The 11,734-nt window shown below is 42.0% G+C and overlaps 1 protein-coding gene across 1 annotated transcript in view; it reads left to right on the forward strand.

Annotated features, from left to right (window-relative positions):
- Positions 1–11,479, forward strand: part of POLR3B (RNA polymerase III subunit B) — a 114,707-nt gene extending 103,228 nt beyond the window's left edge. The window contains exons 26-28 of the mRNA XM_005680575.3: positions 3,631–3,744; positions 5,368–5,541; positions 10,732–11,479. Coding sequence (XP_005680632.1) covers positions 3,631–3,744; positions 5,368–5,541; positions 10,732–10,861 — 418 coding nt within the window. The 3' untranslated portion in view covers positions 10,862–11,479. The remainder of the gene's footprint in view (positions 1–3,630; positions 3,745–5,367; positions 5,542–10,731) is intronic.

Here is an 11,734-nt window from a genome sequence, read left to right on the forward strand (position 1 = left end):
GGGGACCACAGTGACAAGGAGATGAAGTGCTTTTCCTGCAGAGTTTACTTCTCCTGGGGAAAAGAGGCGATAATCGAGAAATAACAAATGTGTATTTTAATACCAAACAGTGACAAATACCCTGAACAAAATATAACCTAGGTGAGAGCTGAGACAGTGCACTGGCACTGTGACGCTGGGGTGCGAGGGGGACCCCATCAGGGTGCATCTCTCTGAAGAGGTGGCGTATTTGACAGAGCCACATGAATGCCTGCTGAAAGAGTATTTCAGGCAGAGGAGACAGTGAGTGCCAAGGCCCTGGAGCAGACTGGTATGCTACATTTGAGGAGCAGTGAAGAAGCCAGTGTTGCTGAAGTAGAGTTGCGTGGTGGGGAGAGGGAATAGAAAATGAGTCAGGTGGACAGGAACCAGCTTGTGTTAGACCTTGTGGCCATGATACACAGTTTGGGTGATACAGATTCTGAATGTAATGGGAAACCACTGGGAATTTAGAGCAGAAGGGGGACCTGCTGTGAGCTCTGTTTTAGGAGGAACCATTCTGACTTACTCTGGAAAGAATAGGTTCTTAAGAGACAAGAGTAGGAGCAGAGAGACAGATCAGAGGATTGTCTGCAGTGGTCCAGGCCAGAAAGGAGGGTGACTTGACAAGGGTGGCAACCGTGAAAGAGGGGTTGTCCTATATACACTCTTTCACAACCTGTTTACATTTTTTCACTATTATTTTCAGTTGAATGGAAGGCTCTTTTAATTTTACAGTGCTTTATGATTTTCAAAAGTTTCACACATGGTTTCATCAGTCAGTTCAGTCGCTTAGTCGTGTCCGACTCTTTGCGACCCCATGAATCACAGCACGCCAAGCCTCCCCGTCCATCACCATCTCTCGGAGTTCACTCAGACTCACGTCCATCGAGTCAGTGATGCCGTCCAGCCATCTCATCCTCGGTCATCCCCTTCTCCTCCTGCCCTCAATCCCTCCCAGCATCAGAGTCTTTTCCAATGAGTCAACTCTTCGCACGAGGTGGCCAAAGTTCTGGAGTTTCAGCTTCAACATCAGTCCTTCCAAAGAAATCCCAGGGCTGATCTCCTTCAGAATGGACTGGTTGGATCTCGTTGCAGTCCAAGGGACTCTAAAGAGTCTTCTCCAACACCACAGTTCAAGGCATCAATTCTTCAGTGCTCAGCTTTCTCCACAGTCAAACTCTCACATCCATACATGACCACTGGAAAAACCATAGCCTTGACTAGATGGACCTTTGTTGGCAAAGCAATGTCTCTGCTTTTGAATATGCTATCTAGGTTGGTCATAACTTTGCTTCCAAGGAGTAAGCATCTTTTAATATCATGGCTGCAATCACCATCTGCAGTGATTTTGGAGCCCAGAAAAATAAAGTGAGCCACTGTTTCCACTGTTGCCCCATATATTTCCCATGAAGTGATGGGACCAGATGCCATGATCTTCATTTTCTGAATGTTGAGCTTTAAGCCAACTTTTTCACTCTCCTCTTTCACTTTCATCAAGAGGCTTTTTAGCTCCTCTTCACTTTCTGCCATAAGGGTGGTGTTATCTGCATATCTGAGGTTATTGATACTTCTCCCGGCAATCTTGATTCCAGCTTATGCTTGTTCCAGCCCATCGTTTCTCATGATGTACTCTGCATAGAAATTAAATAAGCAGGGTGACAATATACAGCCTTGACGTACTCCTTTTCCTCTTTGGAACCAGTCTGTTGTTCCATGTCCAGTTCTAACTGTTGTTTCCTGACCTGCATACAGGTTTCTCAAGAGGCAGATCAGGTGGTCTGGTATTCCCATCTCTTTCAGAATTTTCCACAGTTTATTGTGATCCACACAGTCAAAGGCTTTGGCATAGTCAATAAAGCAGAAATAGATGTTTTTCTGAAACTCTCTAGCTTTTTCGATGATCCAGCAGATGTTTGCAATTTGATCTCTGGTTCCTTTGCCTTTTCTAAAACCTACATGGTTTCGTATAATCCCATAATAACCCTTTTTCTCCTACCCCTATACTGCCCCTCTCTCTTCCCTCTCCCCACTGGTAACCAATAGTTTGTTCTTTATGACTCTGGTTCTTTTTTGTTTTATTTACTAATTTGCTATAATTTTTAGGTTCCACATATAAGTGATATCATCTGGTATTAGACTTTCTCTGGCCTTTTCACTTAGCACAAGGCCCTGCAAGTACACCTGTGTTGCTGCAAATGGCAAAATGTCATTCTTCTTTTTGCCTAAGTAGTTCCATCAGATAGATATACCACGTCTTCTTTATCCACTCATCTGTTGATGGACACTTAGATTGCTTCCATACCTTGTGATTGTAAATGATTTTAAAATGTTGTATAGAAACACAAAAGACCCCAAAGACCCAAAACAATCTTGAGAAAGAAGAGTAGAGCTGGAGGAATCACTCTCCCTAACTTCAGACTGTACTACAAAGCTATAGTAATCAAAACGGTATGGTACTGGCATAAAAACAAACAGATCAATGGAACAGGATAGAAATCCCAGAAATAAGGCCACACACTATGGTTAATTAATCTGTGACAAAGGAGGCAAGAATATACAGTGGAGAAAAGACAGTCTTTTCAATAAGTGGTGCTGGGAAAACTGGACAGCTACATGTAAAAGAATGAAATTAGAACAAACTCTAACACCATACACAAAAACAAAATGGATGAAAGACTTAAATGCAGGAGTAGATACTATAAAACTTCAAGAGAAAAACGTAGGCAGAATACTCTTTGACATAAATTGCAGCAATATTTTTTTTAATCCGTCTCCTAAAGCAAAGGCTACAAAAGCAAAAATAAGCAAATTTGGGACCTAATTAAACTGAAAAGCTTTTGCACAGCAAAAGAAACATCAATAAAACAAAAAGATAATCTAATGAATGGGAGAAGATATTTGCAAATGATAAGGCTGATAAGTGGACGGGGTTAATATCCAATACATAAAAACAGCTCATATGGCTCAACATTAAAAAAACAAAAACCTAATTAAAAGCTGGATAGAAGAACTGAATAGACTTTCTCCAAGGAGGACATGCAGATGGCCAATAGGCACATGAAAAGATACTCAGCATTGCTAGTTATCGGCAATGCAGATCAAAACCACAATGAGATACCACCTCACACCTGTCAGAATGGCTGTCATCAAAAAAGAACAAAAATAACAAATGTTGGAGAGGATGTGGAAAAAAGGGAGCCCTTGTACACCATTGGTGGGAATGTAAATTTGTACAGCCACTGTAAAAACAGTATGGAGATTTCTGAAAAAGCAAAAAATAAAAACTACCATATGACTCAGGAATTCCATTCCAGGTTGTATATCCAAAAAAACCAAAAACACTAATTTGAAAAGATACATGCACACAGTATTCATAAATTTTTATTTCTAATTGAACAGTATATCTTTTATTGTATCTGTGGTACTTTCATATTTTCAGTTCTAGCATTTTGTTTACTGCAGTCTGAAAGTCACTCTCTTGCCCATTCATTCAGTCAGAAACTCATTCAAAAAACAGATTGGGACCTGCCAGTGATGAGTCCTAAAAAAGGTTGTCTCTTGTTATCCCAAACTTAGTTCCTTAACCTGAAACTCTGACCTTTCTTGCAGTGAGCCCTTGGAAGCATACATCTATTTTGGCCCTGTGTACTATCAGAAACTGAAACACATGGTGCTTGATAAGATGCACGCCCGGGCCCGGGGCCCGCGAGCTGTCCTCACCAGGTAAGAGAAGAGCATTTATAATGTAGTCGAGTCTACGTTGCATTTCTCGGATGTAGCAGTAGGCAGATGTCAAAATTTAGGGTGTTAGGTAGGCATCAACAAAAATCACATGTCTGATTAACATGTGAAAATAGCCACCAATTGAAAATCAATTCATAGGTAAGCAAACCCATGGAAGGTCTTGCCAGTAGTCTCCTAACAAAGACATTTATCCTGCACCAGTTGGGGCTTGGGTCCCTAACCTTTTAAAGTATTCTCAACCCCAGCAGATACGTAAACCACAGGGAGTCCATTTAGGGGGCCAATAGGGGGCCAGTTCTCATACAAGAAGGAACAGCCTGAGTGGGACACACAGAACCTTCCCAGTCTCTGGGGAACCTCCCATGTGGCTCAGGAACTCCATCCTTCCAGGGGATTACTGATCTATTCCAAATTTTGTAGAAAACTCTCTTTGCTTCTTCCCATGTTTAATTTATATCTTAACAGTAAAGCTCCTCTCTGGAGCCCTGGCAATAGCTATTGGGGACCCAGGTTAAGTTTTTGTATTTTTAAATAACAGAGAACTGAGACATCTTTGAAAATACTCAAAAGACTTTCTCCCCTGGTTTGAGGACTATACTGTGCTGATAATGATGATAGTGATGGTGATAGTAATGCTAGCACTGCTGTTTTATATGATTATATGTTAACTTACTGTTATATCACAGAAGATTGTGTAATTATTATTTCCATCTAATAATAATATTAGCAGCCACTCAGGTTACATCTCTTCTCATTGAAGGCTCTTTGGGCTAGGTTGTCTCACATGCATTTTTACAAATGAGACTGAGAGGCTGAGCAGCGTGCTTTTGGTCACTGTCTACAAGCAGTTTGACAAATACCATGCAATATCACTTACGTGTGGAATCTAGGAAAGTGGTATAGATGGGCTTATTTACAAAGCAGAAGCAGAGTCATAGATGTAGAGAACAAATTTATGGATACCAAGGAAGGAGATGGAGAAGGCAACGGCACCCCACTCCAGTACTCTTGCCTGGAAAATCCCATGGACAGAGGAGCCTGGTAGGCTGCAGTCCATGGGGTCTGCAAAGAGTCAGACAAGACTGAGCAACTTCACTTTCACTTTTCACTTTCATGCATTGGAGAAGGAAATGGTAACCCACTCCAGTATTCTTGCCTGGTGAATCCCAGGGATGGCGGAGCCTGGTGGGCTGCCGTCTATGGGGTCGCACAGAGTTGGACACGACTGAAGCGACTTAGCAGCAGCAGGAAGGAGAGGGTGGGATGAATTGGGAGATTGGGATTGACATATATACACTACCATGTATGAAACAGATAACTGATGAGAACCTACTGTATCACACAAGGATCTCTGTTCAGTGATCTGTGGTGACCTAACTGGGAAGGAAATCCGAAAAAAAGTGGATGTAGGTATATATATAGCGGATTCACTTTGCTGTACAGCAGAAACTAACACAACTATACACCAATAGGAAATTAATTTTAGGAAATAGAAGAAGTTTGAGTCCAGGTGAGGCCTGCTCTGTAGCCTTGTGCTTTTAGCCAGCATGTGACGCTGCCTCTTTGTTTAGTACAAACACATTTGTCTGACTTGTTCCAAAGGCAGCCCACTGAAGGTCGATCTCGCGATGGTGGTTTGCGTCTTGGAGAAATGGAACGTGACTGTTTAATCGGCTATGGAGCCAGTATGCTTTTACTAGAGAGACTAATGATTTCAAGTGACGCCTTTGAGGTTGATGTCTGTGGGCAGTGCGGACTTCTGGGGTACTCCGGCTGGTAAGTGGATACCACATGTCTCTCGCACCACATCCCTCGCCTCTTAAATCACAGCTCAGTGTTTCACCCTGCATCGTCCCCACATAGTCTCCAGCCTTCCCTATCCAGGCATTCTGGAATTCAGGATTCTGTGTGTACATGCTTAGTTTGTCTGCCCAGTGTTCTGCTCTCTACGACCACTGCAGTTTAAACTCCCAAGGAGACTTTGTCTTCTTTTTAATGTTATCTCAAGTACCTTTTATAACACTATTGTTATAAATTGTTATAAATACCTTATATAACAGTATTGTTATAATATCTGTAAATACTAGCAGATTCAGAATTATAGCATATTTTAACTAGTATCCTTCAATAGAAGACCGTGTCAAATGCCCTTGTTTAACCTCAAACCCAAGGAACCAGGTATGTTGCCCCAGCTGTTATAGCAAGTTGGTGAGAGAGCCGGGACCTTGTCTGTACCCTCTCTGCTTTACATTTGGCCTGTGAATTCCCTGAAGTCAGAGACCACGTCTATCTCAGTTTTTCACTCAACAGACATGGAGTAAGAATCAGCTACATGCCAGACACTGTTCTAGGCCCCAGAGGTATAGTGTGAATCAGATGAATGGCTGCTCACAGGGAGCTTGTCTTCTAGCTCATTCTAACTCCACTCTGTCTCGTCTACCTCTGCTTCTCCAGCCTGGGACCTTTCTGATGCTAAATAAAATATAATTGCTTAGGGTTATTCATAGATAAATTGCATAGTTCATAAACTTTGTAATTTCTGTGTCGAGTTCAGTACACAGGCCAGTTAAAAGATGATACTCCGTATTTTTTGTTTGTGCTTGTTTTCCTCCTTGTACTGATTCTACTCTACCACTGAAGGGCAGCTGCTCTCCTTAGGTTAGTCGTGATCCAGAGCCCTGAAATACCCCTGTAGGCAGGAGGGCCAGCAGTTTCCTGGTGTTTACTCACTCTTCTGCCAGAGATGAGGTCTAGCAAGGTGTAAGGCCAATGCTGTGGGACAGGAAATAGCCTCAACGCCCTCACCCACCCTCCCAGAGTCCCTTTCCCCACTGAGTCCCCCTTCAGAGCCTCCTTCCAGAAAGAGCCCCAACTTTTTGCCATCTGTCACTGCCAGTTTTTTGGTGAATGAAAGCAAATCAAGAGTTGGAATGAGTGAACTTCTTTGAACACAGTGTGTATACCTTGCTAGTTACACAACAAAACCCTTTAGCCAGTTATTTTATGATTTTTTTTTTTTTTGGTGTAAAATAGTTGAGGAGTCATCTGTTTCTTCTTATCTGTGAAGAAATCGCTTCATATTAAAAACCCAACACAAGAGGTGGCTGTTTGCACTTTGTTCCTTCCACACGATGGCAGAGAGGAGGCGACAGTATTCTGAGCATAAGCCTGGCGTTGCTCTGTCAGTGACATGGGAGGGGGTGTTTCAATTCTGGGATGTCTACTTGTCTTTTTGAAATGCATATTGAGTGTGCTTTTTATTGTTCTGGCTGTGTAACACTCCACAAAATGTGTAATAGCGAGATGCCTGGAACTAGTTTCACTATGCTTAAGTCTTCTAATTTGGTGCGAGGATTTTTTTTTTTTAAAGCTTAAACTACAAGCATGTATGTCTCACATATATGGTGGCAGGGAAGTTCAAGATCAAGGTATCAGTAGATGTGCTGTCTGGAGAAGGCCTACCTCCTGGTTCGTAGACAGCCATCCTCTGGCACAAGGATCTGAAAGTAATTTTTTTTGAACAGATGGTGCAGAGGAATCATTTTGTTAAGAACAGGGATCATGAGACTGCAGAGTTTCCTTTTCTTCTCCATTCTCCCCACATTCCCTCCTGTGCTTCCCACTCAAAGAAGAAAGAGAGAGTGTGTGTGTGACAGGGAAGAGAGAGAGCAGAAAAGAACGGAAGCAGTAGATGAGCTTCATTCACATACTTTGAAAACCCACTAAATACTCAGGGAAACTCACAAGCTGTGGTTGATCTCCTCGTTCTTCTGTTAAATTCTCTTCTCCTTTGCTGCTGATTGTTTGATGGCAGTGCCTGATTTTGAAGCTTATGTGTTCAATGTATATTGTATTTGAAATCCCTTGAAAGAGGACAACTCAGGTTATACAGTTTAAGGGTCTTTACTGTAATTAAACAGACATGGATATGCCGTAGGTCTGATTTTGAGTGGCCTGCTTACAGGCCACTCAACCCCTTGTTGCCAACATAAAAAAATAAAATCTTCACCCACTCTGGGAGTCTGGCACCCTCCTTGCGCTGCTTCCTAGCAGAGGGGCCTAATGATGGTGTCATTTTCCCGTCCTTACCTGATCAGGCGCGCAGGGTTGTGTGGGAGGGAGCACGGGCATTTGTTGGAGGAAGTCGCTCTTTAATGAACAGCACAATGGAGGCTGAGTAATTAGAGCAGTTCAGAACCTTGAAACTGGCCTTTTGTCAGTGATTTGCACATTAGTAAGGCATTGCTATGGGGATGTTTACAGCAAGACTGTTGTTCTGCAGAAGACACGAGGGCGTAAGTCACAAAAGAGAGGAAAACTGCCGAGAAAAGAAAATCCCTATTCGGATAATTAGCTCGTAGAGGATATTTTACTGGACAGTCATTCCTCATGTGGAGCCACAGCCTCCTTCTTCCACTGCCTTCGCCTTAAAAAATCAGTTTCTTTTCTTGTTGTTTGGGTCAAGTCTCTTCCTTTGGAACTCTTTCAGAAATAGGGTAAAACATTATATATTTTTATTTATGTGTATTTTATCTGTATATATGTGCATGTTTTATCTGTATATATTTATGCATGTATATATGTGCACTGGAACATCTTAAATGATGAGAAATATTTAATAGAGATTAGTGGACTTTCTGGATTATGAATCAGCACATATGGAAACTTTAAACAGATGAGCTTGGATTGAAGTCACAGGGTAATGTACTGGTCAGGAGAATCAGTAAGACATTCCCCCAGTTAAATCCATTTCTCCAGTTTAATTAAAGCATGAACATGATTCCTGAATAAATTAGATCAACCCAAGCACATTTAAAAACATAGTTCATAAACTATAATACATTAGTGAGGTCTTTAGGTAGTCTTTTAGGAAAAAGTCATCCATAATGTTCCTACTATTAGTGTTGATGGAATCAGATCTCCACAGTGCTTGTTAAGGTCTCTGCAGGTCCCCTGGTGGGGACCCAGGCATGGGTCCATCATGGCTTGTCCTTTTTCCCTCCACCTCTCCTTGGAAAGTTCATACCTGCATAGTCACCCACCATCTCGTTCAAATTCTCAGCCTTAATGCTTTGCTTTTCTGAAATTAATAAAGCTTTATTTTACTGATGGCAAAAATGACTCCTGAATATTTTTATTATATTCAGTTATAAAAAATACATATATATAGAAAAAATAGATTGTCATGTTTGTGACAGTACAAATTCCTGCCACCCACAGATGACCACTAATTTCAGTGACCCTTTGGGGACATTTCTGTTTGCCAGTCATTCTGTGCTTTAGTTGCTAACTCGTGTCCAACTCATGGACTGTAGCCCACCAGGCTCCTCTGTCCATGGGATTCTCTAGGCAAGAATACTGGAGTGGGTTGCCATTTCCTTCTCCAAATAGTCTGTGCCCTTTTTTACTTTAAATCATGAACTCCTTGGAGATTCTGATAATAGCATAAAAATAAAATTATATACACCAGAAAATCTGGTTCCAGATGATTTTGGAAGCTTCATACATTTCCTGAAACCCGTCTGAGAACTCCCCATGTAGTCACGCTGTTGAGTAGACTGCTCTTTCACTCCACATTGTATCCTGGACACCTTTACATTTCACTAATCTGGGTCTGGCTGCACAGGGTTCTTCTGCATAAATGTCCTGTGATCACAGAACCAGTAATTTATTGGACATGTGAGTTCTAGCTTTATGCCGTTAAAACCAGTTTGACCGTGAACATTCTTGTGCCACTTTTGTGGTTGCTCAGTGAAATGACACACACCTCTACATGTTTAACACACGGTGTCTTACTGCTCTGGTCTGCCGATCACTAAGGAGTCTCCCTCCAGCCCCAAGTCAGCACTGACTCTTCTAAGCCATGGTTGCTGTCCCTCCTACATTCATTTTGCACCCTGTTACCTGGGAGGATCCAGTTTTCTACCTGTTAAGTTTCAGGATATATACTAGAAATCTATTGTCCTAGGTACCCCAGACCCTTGAGATATAGGGTGAGGTCCTGTTTTGGTCTGAAACCTAAGAGAATAATTCAGCTTCTCCTCTGGGACCCTTCTTCCATTGTAGCCATTGATTAAGATCTAGGTTCAGTTCACTGGCTTTTCCTGAAGGAAGAGAAAAGAAAACTAATTGAAAGAGCAGATACGCTGGCTCAGACTGGGTGCTGTTGTGAGGATAAAATGGGAATACATGAACACACACAGGAATCAGTGCATTGTGAGTACAGTGGCCTCCAGGACTAAGGGAAATATCTATGCTTGAAGAGCACTGGAAAAATAAGTAGCATTTGACTGGATACCACCTTCCTGTATGAAAGTCTTCTCTTGCCCATCACACTTCCAGCATTTCAGTGACAGAAAGCAAATTGAGCATCTTGTCTAGAATTGTATAGAGCAGTGGTAGCTTTTCAACTACAGGGATAGGGACTAAATTGTTTTGAAATTCTTTCAACAACAAAGACTAAATCTGAGTAACTTTCAGATAGTTCAGATTTCTAGGCCTCATTCAAAACAACTATATAGGAAGATATTTTGCATTTTAAAGAGAAAGGTCTAGAAGTGTGGAAGCAACTGATTGAAAGTACATGCTTTTAAAACTGGGGGAGTGGTATTTGGTTTGTTTTTTTCTTTTCCTGCCTTGGATGCTTCTTTTTATTCCTGGGGTGCATACATACATATTTGGAGAAGGAAACGGCAACCCACTCAAGTATTCTTGCCCAGAGAATTTCATGGGTAGAGGAGCCTGGTGGGCTACAGCCCATGGGGTCACAGAGAGTCGGACACCGCCGAGTGGCTCACACTTTCACTTTCATACATACATATCTGATAGTGTGGATGAACACTGAGGACTGGGAAACGCGTGAACTCAATGGAATGGTCGTGGAGTGGTGCAGAGCGCATCTTCCCTTCCTTCGCGCTGCCTCCGCCCCCGTTGCTGTCCCTCTAATGCAGCTGACTTGGGTTTCAGGTGCCACTTCTGCAAGTCATCCTGCCACGTGTCCTCCCTGCGCATCCCGTATGCCTGCAAGCTGCTCTTCCAGGAACTGCAGTCCATGAACATCATCCCCAGACTGAAACTGTCCAAGTACAATGAGTAAGGATGGAGCAGGTGGTTATTTGAAGAGAACAGTCGATATGTCCAACGCAGTGGAAAGCGGAAGAGATGAGGACCATCTCTACTCTGGGGAGTTCAAACATCCTTTGAATTGTTCTCTCTCTCAAAAAAAACAAACTGCATAATTGATGGAGAGGATTTTTATACATTGGGAGACTTAGCTAAGCAACCTCCATCAACGAGCCTCATGCCACAGGAGAGGTGCCAACGATACAGACTCTAATGAAGTCTCTTGTCCATATACCAAATGTGATTCACAGGTGGATGTGAACTGAAAGATAAACTTTTATTTATGGCCTGGTATCTTGAAATTTACTCATTAGAAAGACCTTCCTCCTTAAGAAAATAATGTTTAGGGTCAAAGAAAACTCAAGATTCTTAGGAGCAGGAACAGTCTGTTTGAGTTGGTTGACTCCTTTGTCTGGGAGGCTGTTCTGAGCTGTGTCTATAGGAAAGACAACAGCAGGAAGCTGAGAGGATAAGCAGGGTCTTTCTTGTCTGGTGCAGTGAGGGGATAAATTTCCCCAATAATTGAATCTTGTCTTTATACACCCAACTTTTTAATTCTGTTAATAAATGTCTTCCTACCCTCTTAAGTTTATCAAGGATGTCACCTTTTCTTAAGAACTAGCTGCTACTCTTCTGAACTGCCATGATCATATGCAATAACATTTGTTGAGTATCTGAAAATAATTCCATGGATGCTTTGTTAAGTTTTACATCCCTTCCATTCCTGCCAGGATGTTTAGCTGTTCATTTGGTTTTTAATCAGACAGCAACTCTTTATCTGATTCTGTAATAGGTTGTTCTTAATTGCTCTGCCCTGAAGCCAGATAAATATTTGTGTTAGGGATTG

Source organism: Capra hircus, chromosome 5 (assembly GCF_001704415.2).
Source record: "Capra hircus breed San Clemente chromosome 5, ASM170441v1, whole genome shotgun sequence".
Taxonomy (NCBI): Eukaryota; Metazoa; Chordata; class Mammalia; order Artiodactyla; family Bovidae; genus Capra; species Capra hircus.